Genomic DNA, 21286 nt, shown 5'->3' with positions numbered 1-21286 from the left:
CTAGATGTGAGAGGAGGCCCTTCTAAGTTGCAGCATGGCTAATGTGCTGGCTCTTGTTTATCATGATATTATAATGGTGTGCCTCACTAATATGTCATTGCACTTTGCTGACAGTTATTCAGCAAACTTTATTGGGCTCCCGCCATGGGTCATTTACAGTATCTCGTAACAAAGCAGGGTACAAACAGTACGGTGACAGGCCTGCTGACCAGAAGCTCAGTTTAGGTGGAGAGAGGGGTGTCCCTGCGGTCAGATCTGTGCCGTAGTCAGGTTAATGCAGAGTGTTCTGGGAGCGCAGACAGGGAGGGAATGGTGGTTTGGGGGAAACCTGGCAATTTCAATAGATTTTTTCAAAAATGTTTTTGTGTATTGCTTATTTGAATTTAATATTTTGTATGCTTTTATAGAATTCACATTTTTGTTACTCAATTGGCACAGTTACTGTCTGATTGTAATTTAGTCTCAAGATGAGGTGGTAGAGTGGCGAGTACCTGTGTGTGTTCAGTGGGAAAAAGCAGCTCACATACTGTGTATTCCCTTCTCTTCTGCATTCAAGACAGGAGCGTGTAATTATGTGCTGGACTATGGTGGCTTGAACCTTGGCTTTGTCACATTCTGGCTATGCAGCCTTGGGCAGGAAAGCTTTCAGGGTGGTCTCAGTTTCCTCATCTATAGTAGGGAGAAATAACTATTTGTTTTTGAGATTGAGTGAGTTAATGTATGTTTTTATATCCTTTAACTTTCTTGTTCCAAGTAAATGGTTTATGCATAATAGGTTTTGTTTTATTGTTAAAAGTAAGTAGAACCTCATTTGTTAAACATGTGGTTGTAGAGGCAGTGCATGCACATTCTGTTAGAGAAATGTGAAGAAGAGATTTTGATATAATAAATAGCTATACTTGATTCCATTTTAAGGCCCATGAGAAATGTAAAAATCATAGGTGATAGAACTGAAAATTCTTTGAAGGACATCTAGTTTGACCTCCTAATTGTACAGATGCGGAAACTGAAAACCAGAGAAATCGTGACCGGCTCAAGGTCGCTCAGTAAAATGGTAGAAGTGGCGCTGAGAACCACAGCCCCTGACCCTCGCTCTCGTAGTCTTCAGTGCCCTGTGCAGCCTCCCGGAAATGACAGCGCCCTGAAGAAAATGAAGTTTAATTGCAGAGCCAAGACCAAAAAGTTGAAAACACAGCAATAAAAAAATCAGTCTATAATGAAATACCAGATGGTGTGACATAGACTCTTAAGTACATACCTCTGTGACTTCATGACCAGCTCTCTTGAAGTGGAGTATAACTAACTGATTGATCTGGAGACAGATGATCTATGTGTGTCATTGCTCATGCTACTCTACCATTAGTTTTGACGTTTGCAAGCGGTGCTGTTCATCCCCATTGCCTCTGCTTATTACTGATTTTTTTTTTAAACATGATTTTTTTCCTCATAAGAAAAATATATTCACTTACAGAAAATTTGGAAGACACAAAAAAAGTGAAGATTATTTGTAATATTTTATGTGTGTGAAAATATGTGAAGAAAGGGATGAAGGTGCCACCCTTGTCCTTCTCTCTTTTCCCAGGCTGGCCTTGTCTTCCAGTTTTTCCTGTTCTTCTATCTTTATAGAGCAGAATTTATACCTGCACATATGTACTCATACATAATTTTTTAAAGACGAAATAAAAACATGTTTTTAGTGCTCTGCACCTTTTAAAAAATTACTTAAAAAATATCATGGAACTCTTTCCAAATAGTAAATATTTAATAATAGCTAACTGACATTTTTGAGTACTTACCATGTACGCAAGACTCTTTTTTACATGCATAAAGTTATATTTAATAAAGTTGTTACCTAAATTTTACAGCTAACTTTATTATTTAACCACATTATAATCCTTTGAGGTAAAGATCCAGTTGAGGAAAATGAAGTCCAGAGATTTCTGTTCTGGGCCACTTACCTTGCAAGTTCTGGATCTGGAGTTTGAGACGAGGTGGCCTGATTTTGGATCCTGTGTTTTTAGTCATTGTAGCATATTGTTTCTCATACTGCAGCAGTAACTGGTGTATATAGGCATTTAATGTAGCATTCTACTCTAATGTAGCTTTCTAATGGCAAATTCTGGCTTGGAGTTTCACTGAGATTGTGTTCCTCAACCCAAAAGGATACACCTGAAAAATTTTTACCATGATTTGTGCCTTCACGCTGTTTTGTGCAGTCTGTGTGCAGCTGGGAGATTTGATTTGAGGAGCGGTGGTAGGAGGTGCTGCCTCCTGAGCCTCTCGTCCACTGAAGCCGCAGCACCTGACGGGTGAGAGAATGGGCTCTGGGGTCTGGGACAGGACGTACCTCAGTTCTGCCGCTTGCCAGTTCTAGGCCCTTGGGCAAACTACCTGATTCCTTTGTGCCTCAATTTCCTCATTCTGCATAAAGCAAATAATATAACACCACGGGTGGTCGTGAAGACTGACCTCATAATATTGCAGAACATTTAGAGCAGCACCTAGCACACTTCTGTTAAATCAGCCTCCTATATCCTAGGTGTATTCTGCTTAGTTTTTTACCCATTATCTCATTATATACCCACAACCACCCTGCAAAGTAGATAGTATCACACTGTTTTCCAGGTGAGAAAAGTGGTGAGAGACTTGGTCAGGACATGACCCCAGTCTGTCTGACCCAGGCCTGTGAGGCTTGCAGTTTTTGCACTGGACTTTCCAACTGTAAATTCTTATAGCCAACATCAGCAGGGAGGCAGAGTTTTAACCATTCAGATACGTATTAAAATATAATTTATGAAGAATTTATTTCTGTGGTAAATAGCTATGCTATTAAATTATGCCACTCAAAGCAAATCATTTAGATTTTAAATTTGTAAAAAGTAGATTTTCTAGAGGTTGACTTTTTATTGTGTTTCTATTCTGATATACATGTCTGAATTGGGATTTGTTTATAGCAGCAGAGACATTTGTAATGGAGTTAAAAACTATATATAGTCTCCTTTGGAACAAAATTATAGTAGAAGGGTGATTGATATTAATTTTAAAATAATCATAATTTGGTTTTTGAAAGTAGTAACATCTCTTAAAGTATGCTGTTAACTAAATTCTCAATTTTTATGACAATTTGTAAGAGAGGACTAATGTTTAAAGACTTAGTTTTCATAATTTTATTTTCTTAACCCATCAATATGATGGCTGTAACTTTGTGAGATTTTAACAAAGATCTTAGTGCTTTGTGAAAAATCCTGCAGATTATTTAGAAGCCCAGATGGCATATATGTTCCTGCATCATGAAAAACTATTATTTTCTCACACTTGTTTTAGAATTCTGATTAGATAGGCAAGTGCTCCTTCTCAAGTTTGAATTCCAAGGGAACCTGAAAAGAACAGTTAAAATAGTGCACAGTGTGAAAGAAATCTTGTAATCATGATACTACTTATGTTTCTGCTGAGCTCTCTGTCAGTGAGTAGATGTGTTAGGAAAGGTTTGGGGGATAAAGTGTAGTACTTTCCTCTAAAAGACTCACATCTTTTGCATTGTTTCCATTGCTGTTCTCCTTTAGCCAGTTTTGCTAGCTGGAATGAGCACGTTAATCCACAATTAGTTATTTACTTGAGTATTATTCATTGATTATTCTGTCTATTAAGATGAGTGAGGAGAATGCAGAAATGTAAAATAACTGGTATTTAAAGACTGGAAAAGATGAAACACGCTAGTAAGTGTATGGAGGACCTAGAGAATGGAGTTTTGAGGGTTGTGTGGAGGGGCTGTTGTTGATGGTTGAGCTGGGCTTTGAAGAAGCATTAGCGTGGGGGAGGTGAGAGAAGAAAGCATAGGCAGAGAACACAGGTTGGAGTGGAGGTGCCATAGGTGGCACTCCGTTCATTTATAAACACTTACTGAGCACCTGCTATGTTTCAGAAACTGTTGAATACAAAAATGAATAATTCTTTATCCTGTAGAAGTTCATAAACTAGTTGGGGAAGCATCCAACTATAATAACATGGAATGATTAATTATAGTACTGGATGATATCATTGTCATAGAACTGAATAGATGCTTTTGTAGTTTATGGTGTTACTTTAGTTATGCTTCAGCAAGAGACATGTAAATTAGGGAGGGAATTCAGAAATGCATACGGAGGTGGGCAAAAGTAGGTTTACAATGGTTCATATGGAAAATAATACAGTAAATAATAAATACAAGAATAAACGCAAGTGCTCACGGCTGTAAACCTACTTTTGCCTATGCTGTATATATATTTTAAGACTTTTATTAGTTCTTTATTGCTGAGTAACAAATTATTCTAAAATATAGGAGCTTAAAACAGTAAGCATTTATCTCCCGATTCCCGTTGGTCAGGAATCTGGGCTTGTCTTAGCCGAGTCCCTCGCTGGGCTGCTCTCAAGGTATTGGCCAAAGCTGCAGTCATCTCAAGGCTTGACTGGGGAGGGATCTACTTCCAAACTCACTCTTACAGCTCTAAGCAGGCCTGAGGTCCCCAGTGGCTCTTCACTAGAGACACCAGTTCCCTGCCACATTGGCCTCTCATGGGGCTGCTTGCAACCTGATAGCTTGCTTTCCCCGGAAGGAGGGATCCAGGGGTAGTGAGTGAGAACTGATCCCAGACAGAAGCCACAGCCTTTTTATAACTTAAATTTGGGAGCCAAATTCCATCAGTTCTGGTATATTCTATTTGTTAGGAGACAGTCACTAAATCCGCCCCACAGTCAAGGACCAGAATAACCTAAAGGTATATATACACCAGGAAGCAAGAATAATTGAAGGCCATCTTAGAGGCTGCCTCTTCCGAAAGTCTGCAAGTGATTGATACATATAGAGAGCCCCTGAGCCTTTGGGTCCATGGGAGAAGGAGAACCAGCCAAGGAACTTTTCTGATGGGGGAAGTAAAACAGGTGTAATTAACCTGAAACACAAATGTTTTTGCTGAAGACCTATAAAGTTACTTTGGATGTTTTCTTAGTATTTCCTTTACTATAGAAAATGGTAAAATGAGTTACTCTGTCCTCATTAAACATTCTACGTGACCGATCTCATTTCTGGGAATTGTTTTTATGCCTTTTCAAAGCAAAGTGTGTATGAATGAGAGAGGCTGTTGTTTGTGTGGCATAGCAGAGAAGTCTATAAGTATGCCTGAATTTTAAGTAGTAGATAAGTTTCTTTAAAATTGTATGCTCTGAGTGGAATAATTAAATTATGAGAACTCAGTCTTTTAAAGAAATAAAAATTCTAAGAAATTTTAAATTTTAAAGAAATAAAAATATAATTTTGTTATATTCTACTTTAAAGATAGGTAGATTTGAATGTACAGTGCTGAAAGTTTGAATTGGTGATGAAATGAAAAGAACACAGTTTTAAAGACTGAGGTTTGTGTTCAGACTTCACAGCCCATTAGAAATGACTTCAGGTAATGCTGTTGACTTCCTGAGCCCAAGTTTCCTGTCTATAATACTGATAAATAAATAAATAAATAAATAAATAAATAAGAAAGAAAGAAAATTCTTTGACATGAAAATGGTAGATTTATGAAACTTAGTGAAATCTTTATTTTTTATTTTTAGAAAGGGTACAATTAAGTTGGCATGCCTCAACTGTTTCCGAATTTTCTCTTAGTTTTCTAACCTAGAAAATGCTACTAGATAATTCCTGTTCTGCAGAATCATTTTACCCAGAACAAACCAGAGTACACTTGTTTATTTTATACCTGAACTCTATGGCATTGGTACTTTGCAACATAGAGGGAAGCCAAAGTAGTTCTTCAGAAATAGTAAGATAACATTTTTTTCTGATACGATTTCAATTTTACTGTAATTAGTGAGAGTTTCTATTATGAAGACTTACTGAAATGTACATTAAGGAATACTTGGGACAAGGAAGTGTATTAGTTGCCTATATGCATGTTACCTACCAGTAAGGAACAAAACCGTCTCTTTGAATAGGAGAGAGAATTTTTTTAACAGATCAATTGTTTAATTAGGTTCTTCTTAAGACATTTAGAACACCAATTTGTGAAGATAAAGCCCAGAACAGGGTTAGCCCTGGAGCTGAGGGACAGCTTTGATTTTTGGCAGAATTCATGAGTCCACGGCTTTCTGATGAACCTTGGCTGCTCTGTCATCTCATCTTTCTTTGTCGAAGATCTCACCCTCCTGGTGTCTGGGCTTGCACAGCTCCTTCCTGAAGTAAGAAGAAGGGATGTTTGGTGGGGATTTTCACACACTGGTATCAGTGTTGGTGGAGGTGGCGATGACAAACTTCTGGTGTGTTCTATGCAGAGGAACTTGATTAAGGGACAGAGGTCCAGTCACAAGGAGCAGGTCACAGCTCAACTGCTTCAGGAAGACCAGCCTCTTGCCTCTGTGGTGCCCAGTGAGGACAATCAGAACGGCCCCAGGAGTGATGCTGGCCTGCAGTTGTCTCACATGCTGATGGAAGGGTTTCTTGCTGTGGCTCAACAGCTTTCAAGGAACATCTTCAGCTGGATAATATGTAGGCATTTTGTGACATGTAATCACTTGGGTACCACCATTCTTGTCGCCATCAGCTGGTTTTGTGACAGTAGCAAAAACTTTCTCCTTTTTCTTTTCAGTCCTGGATTTACGTCCTCTTGTACATGGCCTTTCGGGAATACATAGCTGATAGGGACCCTCTGCCAATTCCTCTGACGAGGACAGGGTTTTGGCTGCAGTGGGGCTTCCCCTTCTTCGGCATCTTGGCCTTGATGTTAACCTTCTTAACCTTGCCACCAACATCAGCCTTCTTGGCTTCAGATTTCTTCTGCTTAGTATCTGGATTCTCAGTTTTTTCACCTGCTATCTGGCAAGACAGGAAAGAGAGGGGAAAGAATTCTTACTTATGGAATACTTTATAGGTTTTTATTTGTTTTAATATATTTTAAGATTTTTCGCTAACAATCTTAGATGAATGAAATGACGTTTACAAGATGTTTAAATTCTTAAACTTCAATTTTTATTCATAAAATTCAGTTGTGATTTTGACCTATCTTGGAATCCGGGCAGCTGTTCTAACCACAGGTGTATAGAGAGAAGTGGGGATTCCAGATTACTTGAACCAAGACATGATCACTATTAACTTTTTCCTTTTCTTCTTCTATAATGAAACTATAGTTACAATGCTAGCATAACCAAATTTGTTTTTATATGACTTGCAGTGGGTAATTGTGTCCACTATATAATGGTTTGCTATGACTTGCTTAATATATTAGGTTGGCCAAGAAGTTCATTTGGTCTTTTTTCCGTAAGATGGCTCTGGTAGTGTTTAGTTGTCTTTAACTTCATTCAGAACAATTTTGTTAGATTGTATTGTGACAACTGTTGTATGTGCTTAAAGAAAAACTTATCAAAGTTGGTGAATTTTTGTATAGACATTTTAATATTGAAGATGGAAGAAAATACGCAACATTTTCATCATATTATGCTCTATTAGTTCAAGAAAGGTAGAAATGCAATTGAAATGGATAAAAAGACTTGTGCAGTGTATGGAGAAGATGCTGTGACTGATCGAATGTATCAAAAGCAGTTTGCAAATTTTCATGCTGGAAACTTCTCACTGGATGATGCGCCACAGTCAGGTAGACCAGGTGTAGTTGATAGCAATCAAAGAGAGACATTAATGGAGAACAATCAATGGTATACCATGCAGGAGATAGTCGACATACGCAGAATATCCAAGTCAATAAAATTGTTGGTGAAAATGAAAAATGTGTCTTATGTTATGGAAAAAATCATACAGACTTTTTGGCCAACATAATTTATAACATGCATTATGTTATATATATATACATATAAAATATGGAGACGAATACTGGGCCAACACCAGGTTTAAATGGAGTTCTTCTTGGCTGCTTTGAAGCTTTCAACTTGAAATGAACTTGGGACGGTATTAGATTTAGCTATGATTGAGCTAGAATAGAATACTGTGCTTAAATTAGTCTCTTGATTTTTGAGATATATATTGACCAATATTCTTAAAATTCCTTTCTTGGAAAAACTCGTTGGTTTACTTTTATCACAAACCTTGTAGTATCATAATTAGTTGCATCGTTGAGCAGAAGAGGACATAGAACCTTCTAGATTGTATGAAATCATATACTATTAGTAAGTTCTTTGTTTTATAGCAGGTTGAAATGGAGTTCTGGTTTTCATTGTGAACATTTAACTAGACCTGAATATTTTATAGAGTTTTTCTTCTTTATCTTAATAAAACAGGCAACAATTTACTGTCTAAACCTGTGGACACTGGAGAGCTAAATTCACAGAGAAAGAGTAACTGACTTAAATTACAATTTTACAGAATGGATATGCAGTAGAAACATTTTGGTATCGATGATCTTTCTGTGTGAGGGCAAAAGGGACCTAAGGCACTATTGTGTCTTATTTTCAAATATCTTGAAAGGAAAAAAGGGCTTGGAAAGGTGCCCTGTCTGTTTTCTTCTGATTTTGTTCCTCTTCTCAACGATTACAAAGTTAGTCCACTGCATGCTATGTTTTTTTATAAGGCGATCTGTCCTCAGGTCTTCTAAAGATTTAGGTCCAACTTTTACTAAGAGTGACAGTGCATTTTGTTACAGGTTTTAGAATCCTGTTATTTCAGCAGTCAGTCTGTACCTTGGTGATGATAATTACTGATATTAATTCAGTGTTTCATATTCCAGGCAGTGTGCTAAATACTTTATGTGTATTACCTCACTTAATTCCCAGGGGAAACTATGAAGTAAGAGCCATAAGAATGGCATTTTACCCATGAGTAAACCAGGGCTTGGGGACACTAACTTACCCAAAGCAGAGCTGAGTTAGATTAGATGGGTTAATTATCCCTTGGACTCTGTTTTGCTTATAGATCCTATCCCTAACAGAAGTTAAATCATTGCCTGTTTTGATGCAAACCTCACCTTTATCCTGCTCATCCTGTTGAAGGCACCCATCTAAGGACAGCAGGAAGTGTAAAATGAGTAGAAAAATGGTAAAAAAAAAAAAAAAAATCAGTGTCAGACTGAATAGTCTTCTGGGTATATGTGTGTGTGACCTCATAATGTTACCACACAGCCGCCTGGGGTTCTATTGCCCACTGCCCATAAATTCTGGAAGCAGAGGCTTAGTGAAAAAGGAAGTCTTTTTATTTAAAGGCTATACAATTTTGGAAGGATAATGGCTGCTGACTCAAAGCCCATTCCCTTTAAAACACCCAAAGGCAAATAACCCCTCCACCCTCTGCCAGATCAGTTCAAGGCTGCGCCTGGAATCCCTTCTCGCATTTAAAGATACTGTCCTTTGGGAAATACAGGTGGCTTAGCTGGCTCCCAGTCACAGTTCGGTTCCAGGTGTCTTTTGGAGTTTTCTAGTCACATGCTCGGGCCCCGTGTCTCTCCCTGGGGGCACCACCATGCTTGCCTCCATGATACATGTGTGTTGTAACCTTTTCTGCCTGTGTGGGCTCCGTGGAAGCCGTGTCACAGCCACATTAGTTGTTTACTCTTCCCCAAGGTATGGAAGCATATCAGGCCCCAGCTGCAGCTTCAGTCCATGCCTTGGAGTTTCTTGCGGCTCCTCTCTCACTTCGGGACTGCAGCCTTTCCCTGGCCCCCTGCACTTCCCAGTCCCTCCGGCGTCCCTCCCCTCTGCCCAGCGATCTGGCCAGAACTCTTTGTTACACTAACATGTAGTACACACATAACATCATTTACATAAGTAAAAATTGTATGCTGCTATATGACCTAGGCATCATCTGTGATTTCTCTTTTGCCCGTATTTGAATCCTTCTGTAAGTTCTGAAGTTTCTGTCTCCAGACCACATTCCTAATTTATTCACCCGTCTGCTTCCACTGTTAGTAGTTTAGTGTAATACTGGTCTTGCCTGAATTATTGTAGTAACCTGGTTTTTTTCAGACTCCACTATTGCTCACCTACGTCAGAGTGATCTTTTTTTTTTTTTTTAAAGCCTAAAGGAGATAATGTTGCTTTCCTGCCAAAACTGCTTAAATAGCATTTTATTGCAATTTAGAGAAAGCCCAACTGCCTACCATCTATCCTTGCTCACTTGTGCCTCAAACTTACTGACCTTTATGTTTTTCATCCTTACCAAGTTCATTTCCATCTGGGGTCTGCGCACCTACTGTTTCCTCTGCCTGGGCTATTCCGGTCATTGATCATCTTGGAGCTGACCCCTTATTGTTTAGATCTCAGTTCAAATGTCAGCATCTCAGTGCAGCCTTTCTTCCCTAATCTAGGTAACCTCACCCCAAATTGCTCTCATGTTACTGTGTTTTATCTTCTTTATAGTTCTTATTATCCTCCTAGTGTTAATGTAATTTAACCTTCTTACTTATCTATTCCTCTTCCCACTGGAACGTGCGCTTCTTGAGAGCAGGGCCCGCCCTGTGCCTAGAGTAGTGTACTTGGCACATAGTAGCACAATTAAAAATTTACTGGATGAATGAAAATTTTCATCTCATTTTAACATTGTCTTGTGAATATTTCCTCGCAGTCTTTTATATTCAGAAAAGAGGTTGTGGACTCTTGATCCACAGTCCACTTCTGGCCTATTAAAAAGTGTTGTTTGAGGTATAACTTACACCCAGTCAAATGTACAAATCTTAAGTGTACAATTTGATGATTACACTACTGTGTACACCTATATAACCACTTTTTAATCAAGATATAGAAGGCTGTCTCATAGCCCCCTCTCAACCACTCCCTCTTTTCCACAGGGGAGGGTAACTTGCATAGTTAATCTTTTTAATTGGTTTCTAACTTTAAAAGTTGGGAGAGTTCACACAAAAATCCAGAATTTCAACATCTCATTAAAAATGGAAAGATGTTGCAACGCAGGACCTCCTTTCTCTTTGACTACAACTTGTCGGAGCTGAGAAGCAGCTGTCCAAAGATTTGGCGTGTGTTCTCCAATATGCCTCCAGCCTTGACCTCTCCTCCTTCTGTTCCTGACCTTGAAATAAGGTTCCAGTTGCCATTTATAATTTCATTGCATTTTTTATGTTGGGGAAATATTTATTATTTCTATGAAAAATAGAAACATGAATGGCAGACTAAAAACATTTTTTTCTTAGCCTATTTCATTCATACGCATTTCTTTTATGTATTTGTTAGCCATCCTAATTCTATTGGATTGGCCAAAAAGTTCATTTGTTTTTTTCAGTAAGATGGTTTTAGTAGTGCTTAGCTGTCTTAACTTCATTCAAAACAATTTTGTTAGATTGTATTGTGACAGCTGGTATATCAACATGCATTTAAAAAATACCAAAATTGGTGAATTTTTGTGTAGACATTTTAATATTGAAGATGGAAGAAAATACACAGTATTTTTGGCATATTAGACTTTCTATTTCAAGAAAGGTAAAAACACAACTGAAATGCAAAAAAAAAAAATTTGTGCAGTATATGGGGAAGGTTCTGACTGATCAAACACGTCAAAAGTGGTTTTCAAAGTTTTGTGCTGGAAATTTCTCACTGGATGATGTTCCACCATCAGGCAGACAAGTTGAAGTTGATAGCAATCAAATCGAGACATTGAGAACAATCAGCATTGTACCATGTGGGAGATAGCTGACATGCTCAAAATATCCAGGTCAATGAAGTAATTGGTGAAAATGAAAGTGTCTTTTATTTTACAGAAAAAACTATAGGGACTTATGGTCAATGCAGTACTTGGCGTATGTTAAAGGTTGCCCAGTGTCCTATTGTGTAAATGTATCATTTATGAAAATAGTCCCCCACTGTGGGACATATAAGTTATTTCTGTTTTTTTGATATTGTAAAGAATAATAGATGAATCTTTGTACAAATCATTCTTTTATTAGGATAAACTTTTAGAAATCAAATTTATGGATGAATAGATATTTTCATTTTTAAGAATTTTGATACATATGTCAAATTGCTTTGTAGTAGTATAAGTTGGTATCTTTCAGGAGATGAATGTATGGGAGTATTCATTTCTTTATGTCTCTGTCAACACCGGGAATTGTAATTAACTAGAAAAGTTTTGCTAAGGTAGTTTGTAAAAACAAAAAATGGGGATTGCAGGCTAAACATTTTTTTCATCTTATCTAGGTAAATAAAAATTATACCTTATTTTAAAAGCTATAATATAGAAATATTTATTACTTAATACAGTGTTTTACCTTGGATATGTATTGTGAGTTAAATCATGTATTTACCATGTACTTTCTTATGAAGTAGTGTGAATACCTCAATATAACTAGAGAAGGCTTTAATCTTGATCATCACTCACACGTATGTACAACACACAGCAGTTATTATTGAGTTCTGCTATGTTCTATAGGAGTGTACGTGAGAGTAAATAATGCAAAATCCTTCTGATTTTGAAGTGCATAGAACTAATTTTTATACATTGGTTTCATATTTGCCTTCATATTTTAATTAGATGCTGTTATATTATGATTTGCTTTTTAAGGAGATGCCTACATAGAAGAGTGACAGCAGCTGGACTCAATGTTTCGCTGCTGAACTGGTTCCTCAGGTATCCTGGCTCTGGCAATTGCTATGGGAGATTGGATGACTGTTACAGATCCAGGTCTGTCTTCAGGTAACCGAGTTTAAAATAATGGTAGCTAAAGCAGTATTGTAAAGGTGACTTTTTTTTCAATGACACTATAAGATAATTACAATATCGAAGATGTGACTAATGAGAGAGACAAGTAGTTGTAAAATATCCAATTTTCATCTTCAGCAAAATTATTAGGGAAAGCTAAGAATTATGCCACAAATAGTGGGGTTATATGTTTTGGATGGATGATAGATTGCTTGATTGTTACTATTTTTGAGGAAGTTTTTATGCATTTGAAGTAAATTCTTTGACTAATACATTTCTCTGATATATTCCTTTAATGACATAAACTTTGAGTGCATAGACAAGTGATTTTTGTCTGTTATTTTTATAAATCTAAAGCCCTGTAAATTAAGGTAGCAAATTGTAGCTTAACATGCATAGTAAGAGCCTCACTTTATAGTAGTATCTTTTTGGTAAAAAGTGTATAGTCTTCATACAAAAACCAACTTTGTCCTAATTTGAAAATACTTGAAACTATTTATATAATTCAAAGTCTTGGATAATGGAAATTATGTTAACATTGCATGCATTTTATAAATTATTTACAGAAATGCCTTTTAATGTTTCTTTCAGAAAGCAAAAATATCTCTCAATATACCTCAGAAACAAAGATGTCTCCATCAAGTTTATACTCACAGCAAGTGCTATGTTCTTCAATACCTTTGTCAAAAAATGTGCACAGTTTTTTCAGTGCCTTCTGCACAGAAGAGAATATTGAACAAAGTATTTCATATCTTGATCAGGTAACATTTATTTTATTTTGGTAAGAAGTAAGAGTATGAATCATGTTGTATAGTAGAACATATTATATTGAAGTTATGAGAACACTTGTCATTACAAGGATATTGTTGCGTATGGGCCAGGACTTGTACTATGTTTGCGGAGATCCCTGGTGATCACCTCTCTAGATACAAGGTAAATGTTTTTATCTGGAGCAGGGTGGCCTCACATCAGCCCAAGGGCTCCTCTGCTGAGTCTCACCCTTTTACTGATACAGAAACCGGAGTGCCTTGCTCTACGTAAATGCAGAGCAGAGGCAAAAAGAACCCAGTTCTCTCAATTCTTTGTTCTTTGAGACATTTACTATTTTCTTAACTATCTCAGAGTAGTTTTTTTTCTTGGAAAATATTCTATTCTGTGTTTCTTAACTAAGTTGTCTGGTAACCAACTTTTAAGGAAATGTTTTCTCCCACCAGGAATTGACTACTTTTGGTTTTCCTTCATTATATGAAGAATCCAAAGGTAAAGAGACAAAGAGAAAATTAAATATAGTTGCTGTTTTAAATTGTATGAATGAGCTACTTATACTTCAGCGGAAGAACCTTCTGGCTCAGGAAAATGTGGAAACACAAAATCTGAAACTGGGAAGTGATATGGACCATCTACAGAACTGCTATGCAAAACTTAAGGTAGAAATTACATGTCAACCTGAACTATAATGCCATTATTATGTAATTTAATACTACAAATTTTCATTGGCTTTGTCAGATTTTAGAGTTAATTTTTAAGTTTTAGTTGTTTTTTTTTAAAATGGCTAAGTAAAAGTAAACTTAAAGTAACTTGTGCAAATCCATTTTACTGCTTCCTGATATCATATGTTGAGAACATTGATTTAATGAATTGTTTAGTGACATGCTGAATCTGTAGAAAGTTAGACTAGGAAATATTTATATCTGAGGAAAATCGATAAGGATCGCCCCATCCCATTCAATCTTGCTTAGTAAATTAGATGCTTAATTGACAGAAGTCTTATGATGAGAGGCTATATCCATTAATTCCAAGAAAAATATTCTAGAGGGCATCTAAGTCAAAGTTGCTAAAAAGCTCAATAATGGAAGCAGGCCAGATTGTGTCTAACTCGTAGAAGTCTTGGGGGCCCTAGAGACGACCACAGAAGAAGGCTTTTGCAAACTTGCTTTTTTATTTGAACAAAGGAAATATTTTTCACAGGGCCATTGACCTCTAACTTACAATGTAGAACATTTGTTGCTGGCTTCTGCTTTATTTTCATTCTTTCCTTTTATGTTTTCCTTACGACTTTTTTTTTTTATTCATTAAGAAAGGAAAGAAGGGGTTCAAAATCACATTATGGTAGGGACTTCAAATTGTGTATCATGAAGGACGTAATTGAATCAATCCAAGGTAAATTTGTTTTCTAAAGATAATATTCTGTTTTGGGATTCCTTATTTATAAAAATAAAAGCTATTGAATCTGCATAGTCCCAGAGGATCGGGATCCTTTTAGTTTCTCACCTGTTGGTTCATGCCTCTCTACTTGTTTTTCTTCCTGTATATCCCCCCATCCTGTGCTCCCTCTAAGAACAGATAACAATTTAAAAAACAAAACAAAACAAAACAAAACCCGCTTAATATCTTGAATCTCTGAGCCTTGCAGGAGAGTAATAGGATCCTGTATATAATATTTGGAAATCCTTTAGTAGGGTGTATACAATAAAAAAGCAGCTTGGAGTTGGCCTATATGTGAATACTGGGAGCATTTGGTAATTGATTTAGAGAAGCATCTTAGCTCCTCAGCAATACCTGCTCTACTACCTCCCTATTGCCTATATGCTGTTTTATGTTGTCTTCTAACTCATTTATAGTAATAACAGCATGTTTTTTCTTTAATATTTTTAGGTTTTTGTACACCCTATGTGCCTAAGGGGTAGAGATTATCCAACTCTGCATCTTGGCACACTAGGGAACTGTAGTGGGCTACAGGGGCCAGGTGGTGCCCTCCAGGCTTATTAATAGGCAGAAAGTTGTGGATACTACTTTAATCTTAATCAGAGAGACCTGGAGAAGGTTTTATGAATGAGACTGACCCAGAGCTGTAAACCCTAGACTAAAGTTTAAAACTTATTATATCTGGATATCATTGGCCAAGTGCTACAATGGTATTGGTAATTTGGGGCTGTTGAGCCTTTCCTCTAAGAAATGATCACTTATTAAGACTACCCAGAGCATCAAGTGTTTTACAGGATACCTTATAATTTAGAATTTGGCCTGGGTCAAAATCAGGTATTTTGGGTCAACTCTGGACAAAGATGTGTATTCAAAGGAAAAGTTGTTCATCTGTCCTTGAAGAGTTTCTATATCTCGTACATGATTCATTCCATTTTTTGAGCAAAAGCTGTAGAGTACGTACTAGGTACTGGGTTTCAATGATGAATGGACCCCAGTCCCTGTTTTCAAGAAGGTTGTAGTGTAGTGTAAGGAGATACACTGAACCATAATTACTTCTTTCACTAATTGTTCTTGGTGTGGGTGGCAAGAAAAAAGCTTTACAGAGAGGTAACAACACTTGATCTGAGATTCGAGGAATAAATAGAAATTTGCTAGTGTTTGGGAAATACATTCTAGGCAGAGCATATTGCTTTCAGGGAATAGCATATAGCTCTGTTGGGGCCGAAGTATATGGTGCATGATGAAAAGTGGTAAGCGGTGAGGCCGGGATCCAGGCCCTAGATGACAGGAAAGACATTGCGCAGAGGCCTGGAGGCGCCGAGGAACATAAATGGGAGAAGTGTATCATGTAAACATCAATCTGGCAGTAGAGTGGAGAAATGGCGGGGGCGGGGGGGGGTGTGGATTTGTATTTGAGATGGAAGTGGGCGGGGGCAGGGCTCAGAAAGCCCGACGGAAAGGACAGCTGTTAGCAGGCCTTACCGGTCTCTCAGACCAGGGAGATTTTGGACTTGAAAAAGGTAGTACCAATGGAGCTAGACTGAGATATGAAGACAACTTAGGAGGTAGAATTTTATGAAAAATTGAATTTGGGGAATAAGTCATGAATTTAAGATCCTTTTTTCAGTCTCTGACTTGAGTTTGCTGAGGATGGTGGTGAGATTCCCTGAGATAAGCAACGCAGGAGCGTAGTGTACAGATTTGCAGGGACGGTGGTGAGTTCAGGCAGAGTGTTGATAATGACTCTGAGTGAATTTCTCATTTGACATTTATAGGACATGTCAGCTGGCCCAGAGGCTTGAAGTTCAACCATACCAAAATGGCCTGGTCTGACAGGAAGTTTTAAAACGAGAGGGTCCCAAAATTTTTGACAGCCTTAGAGTTACCCAAATTATAGTCCTAAATTTTCTGTATCTTCTTGAGATCCATTGTTGGAGAGATTGTGCAAGTCATTGTGTCAATTATGACATAACTTGAGTGACTTTTATATTTAATAAAGAGGATTTAAAAAATACTCTGGTTTCATGCAGAACTTGGTGCCGTTTCTCCAGAAATGTGCAGAATGAAGTGAGCATCTTAGTCCATACTGATTGCAGCATTGCTGCCATTTCTTTCTGAGAAAAATTTTCAGAGTTGCCACCTGCAAGCGAGAATTGGTGTCACACTGTAGTCCTACCCTTTCTGACCTGAAGTGTTCCTCTTTGCTTGGTCACCAGTCTTCCTCAGACTTAGCTTTGTCACTTTTGGCTCTTTCTCAGAATGTGCTATAGAAGAGTTAAATAGTATTAAAAAGAAATTTTAAGATCTTACGTGGCAACATCACTGAAATAAGTGAAGAGCTTTTTCAAGGGATCAACTGTGAAGATCTTTTGAATATACATGAAAAATTTGGTAGTGCTTTAAAAATATTTTGTGCACCTCTAAACTTCAATTTTAGCAAACACTGGCACATGTAGCTTGTTTTTACCAATCTTTTAAGAATTCATTTGCTCTGAATCCTGTGTTAATTTTAATCAAAATTGCATATGAATATTTTAGGAACAACTGGAAACCTCTAGGCGAGAAATGATTGGGCTCCAGGAAAGAGACAGACAGTTACAATGCAAGAACAGGAATTTGCATCAGTTACTGAAGAACGAGAAAGATGAGGTGAGTTGCCAGTTACTGTAGATAAAGTTTAAATGAGTTTTTAAAAAATATAATTTGAGGTGACCATAAGAGCCACTTCATTTTAAAACAAGAAAGGACAATTTATTCATCCTGTATCAAATTGTATGGTAGACCTCTATGTACAATACTAGATCATATTTAAAGGAGGTCAGGAACCCTCCCATAACTTTGGCTTAGTACATTAGTCCATGCAGAGGATACTGATTGTCATTAGCTCTTGGCAGCCAGTGTCCTTTGCCATCCCTCCTGGATGTGCCTGCACTGTCACTTTTTCTTAGGCACGGGGTGTTTTAAATGCAAATCTTCTATTCTCTGTCATACCAGTACTTAATATCTGGCATGCCTCTTCTTGCACCATCTTAAATATTGACATTGTTCAGTCATACAAGCAACTGATTGATTAACTGAGCACAAGAGTTACTGTTTTTAAAAAATTCATATAAAAAATCTTATTTCTGAGACTAAAGATATCATAATCCTAATCTTATTTCTACTTTGGTGGTTACTTAGTATTTGGACCTATAGAGTTAATGCATTTAGAAGTATTTTTTAATTTATACAAGAAGAAGCCATTGTTTTTATTTCTCTGCAGTTGGATCCTTGATCATGCGATAACTGTAAATATAATACTTAGTATATAAATTTAGTGTTGTATATGTTGCTTTAACTATAATTGAAGATTGATGGGGTAGTATATTTCTTTAAGGACCTTGTAGTGATTTAGACAGATTTGTTTTCCCAAATTTGGCTGTTTAGCAGTATATATAGTAAGTGGTTAACGAAGCATCTTAACTAAAACCCAAGGTTGCTTATACATTTTCTTAAGTTATTTCTCAGAAAATTTTGACTTAATCTGTAGATTACACATAAGTGATTTGAAAATAGTTCACCTTTAATGAGGATTAAGTTAAACGTGATCATCTTGAGCAGATATTAAGAATGTTTATGTAGAAAAAAACTGAGTTCTATTAAGGACTGCCTGAGAAGCCATAGTAGAAATAAATATTGACCACTAGTGCCTGGCATGTAGTAGGTACTCAGCAGATGTTTGAACCCGACTCTGCTATTTGTACTTACTCTAATTTGAAAACTCTTTTTGGTCAGAGAAAAGTGAACCTGTTTACCTGGCCGCCATGTACCAGGGCTTATTTGCCTTGTCACAGGTTGATAAGGAATAAAGTGCTTCAAGTCATTTGTATAAGGAAGTCACTACAAATGATCAGATGAATTCTACTTGTTTCAGGTGAAGTTTTAATCACTTTAACAGTTTGATAAATGAGTTTCTGCCTAAGTGATCAAGAGTCTACATATAGGGTAAAAGGAATAGAACAGCAATTTACAACCAGTGTGCCATAAGAATTTTGAAAACATGCAGTACCTGACTGTTTAGTCAGGGGTACTGACCTCTTTTCCCTTAGATTGTCAAATAAAAACATGACAACAGCCAACATCACAATAGCCATCCAGTGTGAATTAGTCAAAATTATACCTATTTTTTTGGTCATATGAATAAAAAAATATGTACTTTAGTGGCCCTAAAATTTTAGTTAATTAGTGTACCATGAGATGAAAAGGGTTGAAAATCACTGGTGTAGAAGATAATTTAGAAGGTTAGCAACACTGGAAATTTCAGAATTAAAAATAAAAGTTGGATGTGATTCATTTCAATGATATTTTAAAAAATGATTTCCAGTAGTTAAGGAGAAGGAAGAATAACCGTAGAATTCCAAAACTAATATATGGGGAACTGAACGCTAGGACCTTTTTTCTCTTTTTATTTTGTGAATTTTAACTAGGTTTATCAATCCTAAAGGGACATATTTGATAGAAATTCTTTTTTCAGGTACAGAAATTACAAAATATCATTGCAAGTCGAGCTACTCAATATAATCATGATATGAAGAGAAAAGAACGTGAATATAATAAACTAAAGGAACGTCTACATCAACTTGTTATGAACAAGAAGGATAAAAAAATAGGTAAGAAGCAGCTGGCTAAGATAGAGCAAAGGAATAAATAAGCTAATACTATGCTAAGAAATAAATATAAAAGCATTGAACACAGTAACTCCTAAAGTAGTATTTTCAGACATCATACAATTTTTAAACGATCGTATATATCCATATAAACTAGAAATTGAGACTACTGGTGAGTGAAAAATAGTAATTTAGCTTTGTTTATTAGTTGCATATGCAAATTGCATTTGTTGTTAACAGGGCAGGTGTAGGATCAATCCATAGAGAAAAACTAAGGCAGAGAACACTGATATCTTCCATAGTAAAGAACCAGTAATATTAAAAATCAGGATCAGTTTCTGGTATTCCTAGAGGTATGTTTCTAAGAAAATTGTTCATCAGGCCAGTAATTTGTCCGTTTGACTTCAAGTTGAGTTGTGCATTTTTGAAACAGCTATTGAAAAGGATGGATTATGACCATTGTGCTTATATATGTGTCTAAGTTATACTCCTGCCTGGTATTCTTTTGAAAATTAATTTATAACTTTATCCAAGTATGTACGTAATTTCAAGTAACAGCACAGATTAAGAAGTAGATCTACAGGGACATAAAAGTAGATATAAAGATAGTTTGGCTCACCTGGTAAGTCTCAGGGAGCAGGAAATCTGTGCATTTATTTATTGAAGCGTAGTTTCCCAGTGGACAGTAGGCTGTCCTAGAACCTATATTATAAAGTCATACCCCTAAACAGTCTCTTTAAACTGAACTTGAACTTGCATACAACAGCTGACGAGCAGATGTTTCAAGCTGTCACATGGTGGGCGCTCTGGCTGCTACCAGCAAGCCATTCAGTGTTGATTGCATCCCTGTCATGCTGTACAGCAGAGCTATGCAGCTATTCAAATATTTTTATTTTAAAAATTATTGAAAAATGAAAGTGTAATAAGCAATTAAGACACGGTTGAAAATCTTTCAATATTTTGAGGTAATAAATCTTAAGTGCATTTGGACACTTATTGGTTCTTAAGGTTGGTTAACCTTGTGTTCATTCATGAAGGAAATAAAAGTAAAGAATGAAATGTCCCTAAAATGTATTGTCTATTTAGAGAAGTTTATTAAAAATTTTACATTGGGGACAGAGCCCTTATTTTATTGGGCGGGGGTGTGTAGGGAGGTCTGGCTTCTTTCAACTTGTCCAAACCCAGGTGGAAATGACAGTTTCACAGTGATTTTTATCAGCTCTAAAATCACAATAACTTGCCCTCATCTTCCTCCCTTCTCATGCCCACTGCTTCCGGTTCCACCTGGTGCAGGCAAGGCATTCACCAGGCATGGGGCCTCAACTCCTTTACCGACGATGATGCTATAGGGCTTGGCAAACTTCTGTAAAGTTCAAATAGTAAATAGTTTTGGCTTTGTGGGGTCTAAACTATTCATCTCTGCCATTGTAGCACAAATGTAGCTGTGGACAAATGGTGTTCTCATAAGATTTAATATATAAAATCAGTCAGACAGCCTGTAGGCCTTAGTTTGCCAACCCCTGGTGATAAAATTAATAATGATAAAATAACATTTATTAGGTACTTACTGTGTTAAGTGCTATAACTTGCTTTCTACAACTTCCCTTTGGTAGATACTTTTGTTATTACCTGTATTGATGAAGAGACAGGCTTAGCAGTTAAATAACTTGCCAAGATCTCAATGCTTATAAATGATACAACTATAATTTGAAATCTGGCTGATTGAGCCCAAGTCTTTTTTTTCCTTAACATATTTTCTTGATTACGCTGTTACTGTTGTCCCATCTCTTTCTCCCCTTTATTCCCCTCTGTACCCCCCCACACTAAC

The 21286-nt window shown here is 36.8% G+C and overlaps 1 protein-coding gene and 1 pseudogene across 2 annotated transcripts in view; one reads left to right on the top strand and one right to left on the bottom strand.

Annotated features, from left to right (window-relative positions):
* The window catches only part of SSX2IP (SSX family member 2 interacting protein), a 45443-nt gene that overhangs the window by 7352 nt on the left and 16805 nt on the right, over positions 1–21286 (top strand). For both annotated transcript variants that reach the window (XM_054566829.1, XM_054566830.1), the window contains exons 2-6: positions 12470–12601; positions 13199–13368; positions 13822–14034; positions 17351–17461; positions 19326–19461. In XM_054566829.1, the coding sequence (XP_054422804.1) occupies positions 12559–12601; positions 13199–13368; positions 13822–14034; positions 17351–17461; positions 19326–19461 (673 nt within the window). In that variant the 5' untranslated portion in view covers positions 12470–12558. The remainder of the gene's footprint in view (positions 1–12469; positions 12602–13198; positions 13369–13821; positions 14035–17350; positions 17462–19325; positions 19462–21286) is intronic.
* On the bottom strand, positions 6142–10184 carry LOC129065610 (60S ribosomal protein L6-like; annotated as a pseudogene).

The sequence above is a fragment of the Pteronotus mesoamericanus genome, unplaced genomic scaffold, assembly GCF_021234165.1.
Source record: "Pteronotus mesoamericanus isolate MK-2021 breed Mesoamerican mustached bat unplaced genomic scaffold, CSHL_Meso_final contig_181, whole genome shotgun sequence".
Taxonomy (NCBI): domain Eukaryota; kingdom Metazoa; phylum Chordata; class Mammalia; order Chiroptera; family Mormoopidae; genus Pteronotus; species Pteronotus mesoamericanus.
The sequence above is the reverse complement of the archived record's forward strand: the minus strand, read 5'-3'. Positions and strand labels throughout refer to the sequence as shown.